The sequence below is a fragment of the Callithrix jacchus genome, chromosome 1, assembly GCF_049354715.1.
Source record: "Callithrix jacchus isolate 240 chromosome 1, calJac240_pri, whole genome shotgun sequence".
Lineage (NCBI taxonomy): Eukaryota > Metazoa > Chordata > Mammalia > Primates > Cebidae > Callithrix > Callithrix jacchus.
In genome coordinates, this window is record NC_133502.1 from 134461534 (window position 1) to 134477409 (window position 15876).

At 37.3% G+C, this 15876-nt stretch overlaps 1 protein-coding gene across 2 annotated transcripts; it reads right to left on the reverse strand.

Annotated features, from left to right (window-relative positions):
- Nucleotides 1–1570: 1570 nt before the first annotated feature.
- Nucleotides 1571–12968, reverse strand: EQTN (equatorin). 2 transcript variants are annotated; one of them, XM_035307397.3, is made up of 9 exons: nucleotides 12806–12968; nucleotides 12441–12565; nucleotide 11573; nucleotides 10886–10972; nucleotides 8994–9080; nucleotides 7658–7702; nucleotides 6336–6395; nucleotides 2751–2904; nucleotides 1571–1825 (listed from the first exon to the last, which is right to left on the reverse strand). In XM_035307397.3, exons 1-9 carry the CDS (start codon nucleotides 12960–12962, stop codon nucleotides 1594–1596), a joined length of 948 nt encoding a protein of 315 aa, XP_035163288.1. In that variant the 5' UTR covers nucleotides 12963–12968; the 3' UTR covers nucleotides 1571–1593. The 2 variants fall into 2 exon arrangements, with proteins under 2 accessions (XP_035163288.1, XP_035163269.1); XM_035307378.3 differs by lacking the exons at nucleotides 10886–10972; nucleotide 11573; nucleotides 12441–12565.
- Between the last annotated feature and the right edge of the window lie 2908 nt (nucleotides 12969–15876).

Genomic DNA, 15876 nt, shown 5'->3' on the forward strand with positions numbered 1-15876 from the left:
GTTGCGGATGAGAGTAAAATGTGTGTTTATTCTCGCGGGGAAGAAGGATTACAGATAAATTATAAGCTAAAGGAAAGGAAAACAGTTTCCCCACAGCCGAAAGAACACTTGAGTTAAGGAACCTTAGGTGTCTTGGGTACTGGGCCTAGGTTGCTCCTAAAGACATTTGCTGCAAGTGTGACTATTCACCTTCATGGATCATGGAGAGACCCTCAGACTGGAGGCATATCACAGCAGGTGATCTTAGGCAATTTATCTGACTTATCTGAACGTCTGTTTCTTGATCTGTAAAATAAACTCACCTTTCATAGGGTAGAATTTAATGTGATATAATGTTCTAAAGAGACTATTATTTTATTTTATTTTTTGAGACGGAGTCTTGCTCTGTCGCCCAGAGTTCAGTGGCACTATCTCCACTCACTGCAACCTCCGCCTCCCGTGTTCAAGCAATCCTTCTGCCTCAGCCTCCCGAGTAGCTGGGACTACAGGTGCACGCCGCCACACCCGGCTAACTTAGTATTTCAGTAGAAACGGGGTTTCACCGTGTCGCCCAGGCTGGTCGGGAACTCCTGAGCCCAGGCAATCCGCCCGCCTCCGCCTCTCAAAGTGCTGGGATTACCCGCGTAAGCCACTGCGCCTGGCCCTTAAAATGCCTCTTATAAAGTAGGTACTCAGTAGCTGAAAACGATTGGTATGGTAAGAATTGAAGAGGGCCATGAAACGTGTCCTGAGTTCTCCCATATCCATACATATCCAGAAAAGACATGATGCGTGTCCCTAAATTCCTCCACTTGAAACTAATTTCTAAAAAGGAAACATTATCCCCTATTTTTGTCTTCTTTGTAAATCGAAATACTTTTGGTATGAATAGCCACAAAAGTCACTAATAACCTTGAATAAGTCTTTAAAAGGCATTGCTTTTCTTTCAATGGAACACAATAATCCTGGATACCTGGAAGAAGAGAGAAAGAAGGGCACTTCAGGGCTGAAAGACTCAGAGTCTGTGAGTCCCCATCTAGGAAATTACCTGCTGCCTCTCTCTTCTTCTGGAACACCATGTCGTCTCAAACAATTATGGATACTTCAGAAATGGAAAAATATCTTTTCTTTCTTACTCTTTGTCATGTGAGAGCAGCGCCTGATGACTTTTAAAACAATTCAAAAATGCTATGAGTTCCTACCACTAATTTAGTTTCATCCCTTGATGGCACAACTGTTTTGTTAATAAAACATGAACAGGTGTGTTCTTTTTGCTTCAGTGGTGGTGAGGGGGTGCATAGGTAGCAGTGAGTACCCTGATGTTCTCAAAATGCCCCCAGGGAAGGAAAATATATAAATGTCCTCGTTTTAAAATGAACCAGCCTAGAGAAAATTTCTTTCAAAATCACCCTCCAGGAATGTTTTTACCCGATGAGTTTTTCACACCTTAAATTGTGTTCTTGCGTGTTTTCCATTAAATTTTATAACCGAGAGATAATTTTTATTGAATACGCCCTTCTTTTAACACCAGAATGTTTGTCTCAGCAGAGTTTCAAAATCATGACATTAACTGAAGACATAAAGAAAGGTCTTTTGATGACAAAAGAATTAAAGCTATTTATTCATCAGTATGATATCTTCATCAGGTTCCTTGATTTCTTCATTGGGTAACTCTATCACGTTGTTTACGTCCATAGATTTTGATATTCTTGTGCCTGGTCTTCTCACATCTGAAGACGTGCTGCTCTCTGTACTCTTGGAAAAGGATGTATCTGATACACCTTTTAATGGATGAAAGTACGACTTCGAGGCCAGCTCAGGATTGATGCAATATTGACTCTCACAACTTTTAAGACGGAAAAGAAAGAAACATATGTCAAGAATTATTTTTAATTGTATACATTGTAACTCAGCTTAAAAAGCATTCAAAAATTAAAAATTTATTAATATTGCCCAATGTATTAGTAACATTATAGAAATGATATATAGTTTTTCTTTCATTGTAATTTGATTATATTTAACACTTTATAAATGAAGCATGTTTCAAATCCCTACTAGAATTTATAAACCGGTTTACTAAAACAGTAAAAGTTGCCTTAATAAAAGTTTAATAAGAATGTGCAAGAAATTGAATGAAGGGGAATAAATACCTAGGAACACAGTTTTGATGGACCAGAGAGATACACCGTTCATCAAAAACACCGTAATGCAAAGAATGGAATTAAGGATCATTATGAACATTAAGCAACTCTGTTAGGATTTTTGAAGGTGATCTTCAAAATTTTACACTGTGTGAAAATATTAAATAATCCCCTCAATCAGGCTTGAGTTGAATTTAATATTTTTATAAGAAAGAGCACATGGACAGGCCTGACAGTTTAAAGGTGACAGAGATCGGCTGTTTTTAGGAAGTCTCAAGGCTTGCTTGAATGAAAAACATTAGACGCTAAACAGATATGCTATTTAGAACAGAATATATAGCCCTTTTGTTCCAGGGCTACATAGATAACAAACAAACAAACATATCTAGATTCTCTATATCCTTTCCAATTGACTAAGGTTTTTTCTATCTCTGGTTGACTTATTGGGAAAACGTTCAAGTAGGATATTCCCTTAAAGACAGTCTCATCCTCCATCTGAATAGGGTAAATGGAATCCGTTTGAATGCCATATGGATAAATTTGGAGGTCGCACATTCCTAAGATCTGCTAAAGAGGAGAGAGTGCGATGCCATGCCTCTGTGGTAAAGACGGAGAGGTCTGCAGACCTACCTCAGGTACTTCAGTCTGTACATTGTGGCACAACAGAATGCCAAGAGGAGCACAAAGAGGAGGAGGGTCATCAATAAGATTCCCAACGTTAATTTTATCTTCAGATCCTCTGGATCAGGCCAATTTTCTTCCTTTGTAGCATTCACATCAGATTCTGAAAAGAAAGAAAGAAAATTCCTGAAGGAGTAAAGATTACAAAGCAAATACAGAGGAGCCAGCCCTCCCCCATCCGGAGAATTAACTGCCCAGTCTCCCATCCCGCAGGCAATGCAAAAGAGAAAGCAACTCTCTAAAGCCAAGCACTCTCATCTTTTCCCTTTAACCTTCACAACCATCCTGAAGGAGCTGTCCTTGGCTTCATTTTATAGTGTCACAGAAGTTTCTGTATTTGCCCTTGGCACATAGTAAGTGGCAAAATCTAGTTTCAAACTCAGGTTACCAGATATCAAAATGCATCCACAGCAGACGTTCTCTGACTTATGTCTGAAGAGATTACTATTCAGAACAATTGACTTACACACCAGGGACCAGCCTTTCAGGGGGCAAAGGTGTATGCTCTAGTGTTGGGTCATGCACGGATTTTTCTTTTATGCTAAAAAGGTAGTATAGTGGATGCTTCCTCCATGAGGCTTAAGGGCTAGTTTTGCTGTTTTATTACTGAAAAGACTAATAAACCTAGTGTACTTCACATTATAAAAATAAATAGAATCAATGTATTTAACTTTCTAAAGTAAGTTAAATATAAGATATGTCTGGATCTAGAGATAGCAAGAATTTTTTTTTTTTACTAAATCTATTAATAAAATGATAGCTTTACTGCCAAATTTTACATCTGCCTGAATATATGTCTGACAAACATGTAATGATAACAATATGTTGTTATTCCTCCCCTTTCCCCCAACTAACCCCCAGCCTCTGCCAACCCAGAAGTTCCAAGGGTTTTCACTATTTTCTAGGTAATGATATTGAGGTGATAATCAGCAACAAGCTTCCATGTCTATATTCTCTGATTTTTAAAAGTTATAATTGTCAATGCATGATCTCAGACCACGACATGTGTACAGTTGTCAATGACTCATTTAATGCTTTGAGGCGTATTATTTTGGGAATAATTAAACAAATTATGTTAAAATGGGCTATGCTCCTGAATTGCTTTTCTGTCTCCTGAAAGGGTTTTTTATAGAGAGATGTGCTCATGGTACCTTTTCTTTATCTAGGTGATGGTCAGAACTAGAGAAGGGCTTGGAATGCATAATCACTGGAAATTACGGAAAAGCTAGTTACAAGTATGAGCAGCTTTTCTCTCTAAGCCTCAGGTTTCTCAACTGTAAAATGAAGATAATACCAACTTCATGGAGTTGCCATGAGGACTAATGTAATAATGTGTCTATAACATCTAACATGCAGTATGTGCTCAATAAACAATAAAATCAATCAAGCTCAATTTAATCACTTAAATATTAAATGAGAAATGACAAAGTATTTATAAAATAAACAAGCATTTGTCATTCCTGTTTATATTTTTTCTAAACAAAGAAGAATCACTCAATTTTCTTCCTTCCTTCCTTCCTTTCTTCCTTCCTTCCTTCCTTCCTTCCTTCCTTCTTCCCTCCTTCCCTACCTTCCTTCCTTCCTTCCTTTCTTTCTTCCTTTCTTTTTTTTGATGGAGTCTCGATCTATCGCCCAGGCTAGAGTACAGTGGCACAATCTTGGTTCACTGCAACCTCTGCCTTTCGGCTTCAAGTGATTCTTCTGCCTCAGCCTCCCAAGTAGCTGGGATTACAGGTACCTGTCACCACATCCAGCTAATTTTTTTGTATTTTTAATAGAGACGGGGTTTCACCATGTTAGCCAAGCTGGTCTTGAACTCCCGACCTCAGGTGTTCCACCTGCCTCTGCCTCCCAAAGTGCTGGGATTACAGTTGTGAGCCACAGGGCCTGGCCAAATCACTCAATTTTCTTGAAGCACCATAAGGCAAATAGCTACACTTATTAATCCAGTGCACAAATGAGGTGACAGGTCTAAGATATATCATCAGATGCTATTTTTCAATCATTTATTTATGGGACAGAGGTTTCTTTGGGGATATTAATGTGATTTTTTTCATGAAATTTTGCATTCAAATCAGGGGTTTATTTTAGTCCTATAATTAGTCCATTAATGAAAACTGTATTTCATTAATGAGGCAGGAGCTCACATTCACTGCTGGTGAGAATTCCAAAAATACTTTGGAAGATAGTTTGGTAGTTTCTTACAAAGACAAACACTCTCATCTTCCAACCTTGCCCTCCCAAAGTGCTAGGATTACAGGCAGCCACTGCACCTGAACATACTCTTATCAATATCATCTCGAAATCATATTCATAGATATTTACCAAAATGAGTCGAAAATTTATGTCCACATCAAAACCTGCACACATGTGTTTACAGCAGTTTTATTCATAATTGCCAAAAACTGGAGGCAACCAAGATGTCCTTCAATAGATGAATGAAACTAGGGTATGTCCATACAATGGAGTATCGGTGATAAAAATAAATGAGCTCTCAAGAAAACATGGAGGAATCTTAAATGCATATTGATAAGTGAAAGAAGCTAGTCTGAAAAGGTTACATACTATATGACTCCAACGACATGACATTCTAGAAAAGGCAAAACTATAGCGCTAGTAAAAAGATCAGTGGTTGTCAGGGGTTCAGGAGGAGAGAGGAATAAAGCGATGAACTGATGGGGGCAGAGGGAATTTTAGGGCAGTGAAATTTTTGTATGATACTGGGATGGCAGACACATGACATTTTGCATTTGTCAAAACCTGCGTAATATAAAGAGTGAACTGTATTATACAGTTAAAGAGTTATTTGTATTATATAAGAACTGTTTAATACAAAGAGTGAACCCTAATGTAAACTATGGACTTCAGTTAATGATGCATCACTATTGGTTCATAAATCGTAACAAAGGCACCACATCCATGCAAGACGTAGGAGAAACTGAGGAGGGTGGAATATGGAAATTCTGTACTTTCTGCCAAATTTTTCTTTAAACCCAAAACTGCTCTAAAAATAAAGTCTACTTTTTAAAAAGCCTGCATTCTATATATTATTCACTTCCCTCCTCTATTTGCTTTCAGGAATAAATGTTATAAAACAGAAAGATGCTAATGGTCATCTGCAAAGCATAACTAAAAAAGAGGGCTTAGGACTATAACTCTCCTACACGGTAAATGTCCTCTCTGAGATGTCAGCCACCATGATACCCCCTTTCACACACCACACTTCACTAGGAAAAATAGTATCACCATGAAGACACTATGATGTGTAAGCATATTTATGTGTCTATTAATTAAAGTACTTTGGCTTGTTTGTGTTTTGAGACAGGGTCTCACTCTGTCACCCAGGCTAGAGTACAATGGCATGCCACCATGCCCGGCTAATTTTTGTATTTTTTGTAGAGAGGGGTTTTTGTGATGTTGCCCAGGTGGGTCTCGAACTCCTGGCTCAAGTGATCCATCTGCCTCAGACTCCCAAATTGCTGGGATTATAGGCATTAGCCACTGTGCCCAGCCAATTGAAGGATTTATTCTTACCTGGAACTGGGAGAAATAATTGATCTTTATCATCCATGACCACCGTTGTTCCATTTATAGCTGTTAAAACAATAAATTGGTGTTATGGTAAACAACGTTCACTTACTAAAATTATTGCCTGTTTATGTATGTGTGTGTATAATATGTACAGTCTGTTCTCATTATTCATGGCACTATGTTCTATAAAGTGACGATAAACACTATATTAGCAAATACTGAACTGTTGCTCCCAGGGTAAATACAGGGTTAGATTCCTGCAAGTCTGGTCACAACATTTTCATCAACTGATTAATATATAATCTTGTTTTACATGTGTTTCTGTTTAAAGATACTTCACTTAATACACATCATTGATTCACTAACACTGAACTCATCGTAAACAGCACTGTAACTCTTGCCTGAACAAAGCTTCTCTAACACATGTTATCTTCATAAGGAAACATCACAGCCTTCTTGCACTTAGGAACACTAACCAGCAATTTAGCACTACATTTGGGGGCCATTTTAAACACAAAATCATCAACAAAGAAAGCACAAGAAGTTCAAAAAATGTGGCACTAGGTGGACTGCAAAAATGACTTGTATTTACCGAATGAGAGCTGAAGAAAGAAGGCAGAATGTTGCCTTGTTCTACTTCAGCTGGAAAAGTGTGTGTCAGTCTATTAAAAAATTTCAAAGCTCTGCCAATGTCCATAAATGACTGTGAAGGTGCTGCAAGTATTGATTTTGGGGTAACAAAGAAATATTAATGAGTAGTTGATACAGAATGCAAACATCAATCAACTGAATAGGGTCTACATTTCACATATACGAGGCATATATTTCTATGTGATACATGCATTACCTTTATACATGTGTACATCCAGGTATGCATATGCATTTATACACAAATGCATAGAAATAATATGCACCTCATGCTATGCACGCATGTTTATATATTTATGACACACTTTTATGCCTGCATATATTTTGATATATACTTTGCATTTATACATGCATCTCTCTGTGCTTTTGCACACACTGCTCCAAATACAAAGATGATGGTATTAAGCAAGAATCTTATTGAAAAATTTTAACCACGAATAAATTGAATAACACTTAGCATTTGTAAGAGAATAAAACTTTTGTAGAGAGTGGGTACTCAGAAAATATGTGACACTTTATCACCTTTCTGGGTTTGTTTTGCATTTTGCTATCACATGTGGCAACAAAATGTTGACTTATTGACTCTTAGTATTAGAGGTATTTAGACTGATCTTAGCTTTAAGCAAGATTTTAGAAAACCAAAACATTTCCCAAGCTACCTAGCAGTGAGACTTTACCTTTAGCTAACATTGTCCAAAATTCAGGCACATTTGGGGTTGGTTCTGTTTAAGAAAAAAAGACAACAGGATAACAAAATAATTTGGTTTGAGTAACATTCTTTTGTTTGTCATCTAGCAGTTCAACTTTGAACTTCTACCATGTGTCAGACCCTGCAGTTGGCACTAACTTATAGAAGTTAAAGAAGGCACAGACATTACATTCAAGGAAAACACCCTAATTTTGGATGCTGACAAGAATCATTGCTGATTATGTAGCAGGATAGTGAAGGCTTTAATAGACACGCACAGGTGGTATGCACAGGGCTTAATTCTGTGAAGGCCAGAAACCCTTCAAAAGGGAGATGATGTTCCAATATAAGCTTAGAGGACTAGGAATTGTTCACCAGGCAAACAAGGTGAGAGCAAGCTCATTCCAGCTGTGATCATAGGCAGGCTCAGTAAGCTCTGGGAGCTTCAGGTAAGTCTGGAATGATGTGGATGGGGAATGTAACCAGAGATGAGACTGGAAAATTTTCAGTGGCCAGATTGTTTCAGAATTGAATGCTTGGTTAAGGAGTTAAAACTTGATCCCAAACCTAGTAGTAAGTTACTAAAGACATTTTAGAAGGGGGATACCAGGATGATCTGGTTTTAATTTTTAAACATATCAAAAAAGATTGTTTTTTTCCCAGTAGTGTTAAAAATGAAAACGAATTCAGAGTAATTATATTAGAAACACATTGCATGAACTGGAGAAAATAGGGTTTCATGTAATGACATGTAAGTATCCGTTTTCTTCAATTAGACCACTCATTCAAGACTTTAGAGGAGAGCCATCCTGGGTGGCTATGGCTCCACAATATAAGGAACAATATTCTTGGCAGGAAAGTAAAATGGTAATTTTGATTTTGCAGACTCCCACTCCCAACCCCCAACCTCAAATAATCTTAGGAAACACTAATAATTGACTCTAGATAATTTTATTCCTCAAGCAGGCAGAATATTTTCCATCACTAGCAAAATAAATTATATTTCAAATACATTTGATATATACTTATATTTATAAATATATACTAATTTATAAATACCTGTTTATTATAGACACAAATGTAATATATTTTATTAAAATAAAACTCTATTTCTAAAAACGCTCATTCCTATCCCTTGTCAGGTATACCTAAAGATTGACTCTTAGACATTCCCCATTTAAAAAATTTTAGTGACTTTAAATCGTAGCGGTATAAATTCTTTAGGTATGCTATGACTTTATGTAATGCTTAGAGTGGTGAAACTTAAATTTTTAAGTCACGTAATGAAATGCTCCAGGTATGAATACAGTGTAGAATTTTAATACTTTGAATATTTTTACGAGAGGGTTCATGAGTAGTTGTTTCTTCTTCATTGGCAGATTTTTCAAATGTAGTCGCATTGACGATTTTATCTAGGAAAAGAGAAAAAGGATTATCGGCATGTAAAAATACTGACTAAACATCTGAGATTAGATATTTTTTAAACTAAAAATGGAACAAAGAAAAGGAGAGAGAAGAAGTAGAAGAGAAAGACATTAACATTTTCCTGAAATAAAGGAGAAAGAAGTATTGAAGAATACATTTTCTGTAATCATGGGGTGCCTGAGGTGGGATTAATACGCCTACAACCTGTGAAAGAGAGGAAAAGGAACCCTGGGGCCTCAGGCTTTCTTTAGAGGTAAAGAAGATCTCTTGGAGGAGATGATTGACTCCAGCTGGTCCCCTGCACAGGCAGGGAAATGATCCCCTTTGTCCAGAGCAGCTTGGCTGCTGTTCAGTGAACGACGCAAGAAAGGGAGGCTGAGTATTAAAGTGTGCTTGTAAGTTGGAAGCAGACATTTGGATGTAAAGATTTTGGACTACAAATCAAGAATTTTCAGGTCAAATTTAGTATATATCTCCTTCTGTAATGGGTCCCTCAGGAGGTATGTCACTATGGGAGTGTTTGGTAACAACTGTGACCAGAGAACCCTTTCTGCAAGTTGATGGCTATTTCAGTTCACTGCTCAATATAGGAGTCAATAAAATTCCATATGGAGTCCTGGGACCCACTGCAGGGGGACTTCCAGAGAGAGGCAGAAGAAATTCACACTGAGCCCACGAACCCATGACAGGTGTCTTGTTGACAAGGAAGGTCGGGAAAGGGAATCAGTTACTGGAGTTGATAGTGATGCAGGCAGAACTCAAAGAACTGGTAAGTCATCCTTAAATTCTGCTTTGCAACTCTTATCCTCTGAAGAAAAGCATCTAGCTTGCCTCAGTTTATCCCTCTTGCCTTCAGAGTTTTAGGGACTCTACTTAAGCAAGCAACCTTTAGTCAAAGGTATCCACATCCATCTTCCTGAGGGCTTGCTCCTCTAGAATGTCCCCACCATGCTGGCAGGTCTCCTCTGTCAGAGCCCCATTTAAAATGGCAGGAATGTCTTATTCCAATCCCACTTTCCTTGACAGTCCTCTGGGGCCTGGATTGTGGAAATGGAAGTGAGGGTTTTGCAGTCTCTTCCTTGGGGGCCTGTGATCTGTCCTCAATAACTCATATCCTAAGGGAATCTGAGGTACTATGTGCGCTTAAGAGCTGCCTCTCCATGTCTTGCCCCAGACAACTCGAGATGTGGTTTGCTGTGCACAAGCAAGATTGCCATGAGTGACTGATGGAATTAACATATGCCCTTGAAATGTCACTGTCTCATTTAAAACCCAAAGTCTGAAATTGCTCAAAATATTCCATTATTATCAAGTAGCTTGGTAAATAATTAGGCATTACTGAGTCTCACTTTTCTGAATATTGACATTGCCATAGCTGGAAACATTCTCTCTTCCCCATTTAAAGCTGAAGATAAACACCAGAAAGCCATAAAAAAAAATGTGGGTTTAAGAAAGATGTAAATTTCCTAGAATCCTAAATTTAGTTATTATTTAATTTTTCTTTCTCCATAAGAAAAAAGTATGAGGTTTAGAAATGCAAGCACCTCCCTGGCTTCTGAAATGATCAGGGTAATGGATGTGGAGCCTCAAGTGTATTCGTGTGGGAGGAAGTGTGAGAAAAGCAGAGAGGACGGCCACGACCTGAGCTGGATCCCAGTCATCGTATCTACTTTAGAGGGAAAATGTTAGTCTTGTTTAGGAATGAAGACTTTTCTCCCCAACACTTTCTAGTGCTGTTTTGAAATCCTGCTTTAAGGCTTTAACATGTACAATGGTGCCTTTCAGTACATACAGTTTTTTAGAGCAAAATTCAGATCAGTTGTGGCTCTCACAGATTGTTCAGACTCAGTGCCATTTGGATTTTGTGTTGTGAACACATCTAAAAACAAAAGCAAAAGTCTTCGGCAACTAGCTAAGTCACTGTTTTCCTTTTACCTATTTCTTCCGCTGAGTTTCTTCTTAAAACATATGCACTCATTTAAAAAAATATTACAGTCATTTTTTTCCACCTGTAAAATAAGAAGGTGGGGCAAGGGTAAAATCTAAAACTCATGGAAAAAAGCCAAACTAGTATCTTTATGCTAAACGACCCTTTCCAAGAAGCAATTATTGAGGAAATTCATGGAAACAAATATGTAAGCACATGACAGGTGCTGAAGCAGATTTGTAGCTGTGCAATGTTATCACTGTTTGTATTGATATTATTAAAAAACCAAGTAAGAAGCATTTATCTGCCCTTGAACCATTAATGTTTCATCATTTTTGAGCAATTCCTGAACAGAGCTATGGAAAAATAAAAGGAAATCACAATCCAACACTCATGCCATGAGTTATCAAAGTATAAAAGTTGAAACATTGGTACTTTTCTAGGAACAGACAGATTAAAAAGACAAGAAGTATAACAATTGGCCTAATTTCATCTTGGACTTTTGACTATATTAAATGTGAGTTCCACATCGGTAGGGAATTGGTGTTTGACACTTGGCTATCATCCTTGAAAAATATAATGTTTTATCCCTACTTTATGCCATGTACAAAAATAATTGGATTTAAAGCTCAAGTTAAAAACAAAAGCATACAATTATTTTTAAAAATCAAGAAAACAGTATTTTTAGACTGGATAAGGCCTATTTAGGCATGACACAAAATGCAGAGATTATAAAGAAATTAATAAACAAAAATTGATATTATAAAACTTGAAATCTTCTCAGTTATTAGAGATACTTAAACAGGCTTGGCCAGGAGTAGTGGCTCGTACCTATAATCCCAGCGCTTTGGGAGGGTGAGGTGGGTGGATTGCTTGAGCCCAGGAGTTTGAGACCAACCTGGGCAATATGATTAAACACCACTTCTACAAAAAATACAAAAATTAGCTGATGTGATGGCACGTGCCTGTGGTCCCAGCCACTCGGGAGGCTGAGGTGGGAGGACTGCTTGAACCCTGGGAGGTCAAGGCTGCAGTGAGCCATGGTCATTTCATTGTACTCCAGCTTGGGTGACAGAATAAGACCCTGTCTCAAAAAATGAATAAGGTACAAGAAAATAAAATAAGGCTTAAAGATAAGCAACATGCTGGCAGAAAACATTTATTACTTTTACCATAAAAAGGGTTAATATGTTCTACATAAAAAGAGCCCTTGAAAATAAATGAAAATACAACCTAATGGAAAAATGGGCAAGGATATGAACAGGGAAGTCACAAAAGTAGAGCAAACACAGGGGAAAATGATGAAAGTTTAAAAAGGAGACTTAAGTCAAATCAGGATAATCAACTTCTGCACTATTCACTTTAAAGACTTACATTTTTATAAAGACTTACATTCACTATAAAGACTTACTCTTTATACATGTTTTATATCTTTAAAATAATTGCCATTTTTCTCATTAGCAGGAGTGTAATTGTATGTATGATTTTCATTGTTTTCTTCCTGTTTTTTAACATCTTCATTTAAAGGCAACACATTAGGCAATGTGGAAAAAAAGTGTTATACACCATAGATCAGAAATATATTGATTTCTTTTACTACTTTCTTTTTCTAACTGCATTTTTTTACAAAGGATTAGAGGCAGAGATTTAAAATCTACAGTATACCATATCTCCAACAATAAAGTTTATATCATCCTGTAGAAAATGGCCACATATCAATTTTTCATAATTATGGGTCATCCTTCTTACCTACTATTTTTACAAGAGTTTTAAATGCTTTCTCACCTTCAACAGTAGGCTTCAAAGGGCTACTCTTTAGGGAAAAAGAATATATTCCAGGTATAAGAATATACAATATAAAATTCATTGGGAAATTGAAGTTATGTATCCAGTAATCTAGTACATCTTCACAGAGCCTCCTTTCTGTGGCCCAGCAGGTCATGTGTCTAACTAGGACATTATGACATCACTGCCAGGGGGGCATGAGAATCCCCACAGCTTTGTGACTCAGTCTGAAGACTGCATTATCTCAGGTATTATAATGGTTTTTAGTTTTTTAAAAAAATAAACCATTACAAGATTTTCTTTGAAAATTAATAAACGTGTTTTCGTAAGAGAATGCTAATTACTTGGTTCTGGATTTCGAAAAACCATTAATATTGTTAATAGTAAAATGAGAACAGATTTCCTTGTTTCTCAAAGCATTGCAATATGATGTGGTTTTTTTGGTTAAATGCATTAAAATTTCTGTTAAAAACTAGTCAGAGGTTGGACTTAGTGGCTCACACCCATAATCCCATCACTTTGGGAGGCAGAGGCGGGAGGATAGAGTTCAAGACCACCCCGGGCAACATGGTGAAATCCCCTCTCTACTAAAAATAGGAAAATTAGCCAGAGTTGGTGTCCCACGTGCTTGAACCCGGGAGGCAGAGGTTGCAGTGAGCCAAAATCACACCTCTGCACTCCAGCCTGGGTGAAGAAGTGAGTCTCTGTCTCCAAAAACCAACCAACCAAACAAACAAAATAAAACAAAACAGGCCGGGTGCGGTGGCTCACGCCTGTAATCCCGGCACTTTGGGAGGCCGAGGCAGGTGGATCACGAGGTCAAGAGATCGAGACCATCCTGGTCAACATGGTGAAACCCCATCTCTATTAAAAATACAAAAAATTAGCTGGGCATGGTGGCGCGTGCGTGTAATCCCAGCTACTCCGGAGGCTGAGGCAGGAGAATTGCCTGAACCCAGGAGGCGGAGGTTGCGGTGAGCCAAGATCGCGCCATTGCACTTCAGCCGGGGTAACAAGAGCAAAACTCCGTCTCAAAAAAAAAAAAAAAAAAAACTAGTTGGAAAAACCAAGTTTGGACACCAAATTCCCTGTAAGTCTATAAGTTCTGGTTAATGGACTGTCTTAACTATAATTCTTTAGAAAAAGTTTTCCAAAACTAGTCATATTTGGATTTTAAGACCTATATTATGTGTATATATATATATATGTAATTAATAACATATTATATATATGTTAGTTACATAAACATATTTATATAATATAAATATATATTAATAATATAACAATATATATTAATCACATATATTAATATATATCATTATATATTAATTATGTATATTAATAATATATAACATTAATATATAACAAAGGTCTTATATGTACTTATATTTCATATAGCTTTTGGGGTCCAAGTGGTTCTTGGTTACATTGATTAATTGCATAGTGGTGAAATGTGAGATTTTAGTCTGCCCATCACCCGAGTAGTGTACATTGCACCCAATATGTAGTTTTTTTATCCCTCACCCACCACCCATCTTCCCCCCTTCTGAGTTTCCAATGTCCATTATACCACTCTGTATGCTTTTGTGTACCCATAGCTTAGCTCTCACTTATAAGTGAGAGCATATGGCATTTGGTTTTCCATCCCTGAGTTATTTCTAGCTCCAATGTCTAGTTGCTGGAAAAGACATTATTTTGTTCTTTTTTATGGCTGTATAGTATTCCATGACATATATATACCACATTTTCTTTCTCCAGGCATCAGTTAATGGGCACTTATGTTGGTTTCCAATCTTTGCAATTGTTAATTGTGTTGGAATAAACATGTGTGTAGGTGTCTTTTTGATATAATTACTTTTTTTCCTTTGGGTAGATACTCAGTAGTGGGATTGCAAATGGTAGATCTACTTTTAATTCTTTAAGAAATCTCCATACTGTTTTCCATAGGGGTTGTACTAATTTCCTTTCCCACCAACAGTGTATAAGCATTTCATTTTCTTCCTTTTCACCAATATCCATGGCGACATCAATTTTTTGTTTCTTTTTAGCAATGGCCATTTTAGCTGGGATAAGGTGGTATTCAATGTGGTTTTCGTTTGCACTTCTCTGATGATAGTGATGTTGAGTATTTTCTCATGTTTGCTGGCCAGAAAACATATTTTTTAACAAAATATAAAACATTTGTTGTTTTTAAAACATTTTTATCATGAAGCTCATCTTTTACTTTACATACAAGTGGAAAAAATCATCTAATATTTAATTAGTCACAAGAGGATGTAGGTATAGACAATATTATCCATGTATTAGTTATAAAATAACTCAAGTAATAAGAAGTAAAGACAAGAAACCAAATGGGCAGCATTTCTCTTCCTAATAGGATCACCTAACTTCCCCACTCTCAACTGTGATTATTATTGATGACAGCCTCTTAACATTAGAGAATATTCATAGTCAAAATGACACAATACATCAAGAAAAAAAGCATGACTTTAAAAGGACTTGATAGTCTCTTCAGGTAATGCATGCTCACAAATGAAGTCCAACTTGTGACTCCCTACTGAACACGCCTGGTAAACTGAAGATAGACTCACCAGGAGTCTAATTGCATAAGAGGATGAAGGAAGTTGAGAAGAGTTATCCCCAGGGAAAAGATGGTCAGCAACAAAGCTTAGCATTAAAGCTTTCGTCAGCCAAAGGGAGGTAGTCCTGTGTAGAGCTGTTTTTCTTTTAGACCTTAGCTTATTCATGTGAAAGCTGATAAGTGAAAAAAGATGTGAGTAAACAGCTGGCAGGCCTTGGGAGCCCTTTACTTTGTTATCTCTCTAACAGGGTGACATAGAAAAGGAGAGAGACTTGAAGCAAGCATGCTCCATGTCGCCGCAAACCACCTCAGAGCTTTGAATGATGTAGCTCAGCCCTCGTGAAACTCGGAAGAAGTTGTTCCAGGGGAAGGTGGCAGCAATGGAATTACCCCTACCCCTGGTAATAAAGGGGAAGTCAGAGCCAGCTGGAGAAACATGTTTACTACTGAGTGCCCCAAATCTGACACACTGTGTGGTCCATAACAGGTG

Coding starts and splice junctions, on each gene's coding strand:
- EQTN (XM_035307397.3), bottom strand. CDS start 12,962: ATGACCTGCTGGGCCACAGAAAGGAGGCTCTGTGAAGATGTACTAGAT. Junction 9,081..10,885: donor GAATTTTGCTCTAAAAAACT/GTATGTACTGAA, acceptor CTCTTTTCCTAG/ATAAAATCGTCAATGCGACT. Junction 1,826..2,750: donor TACAGACTGAAGTACCTGAG/GTAGGTCTGCAG, acceptor CCGTCTTAAAAG/TTGTGAGAGTCAATATTGCA.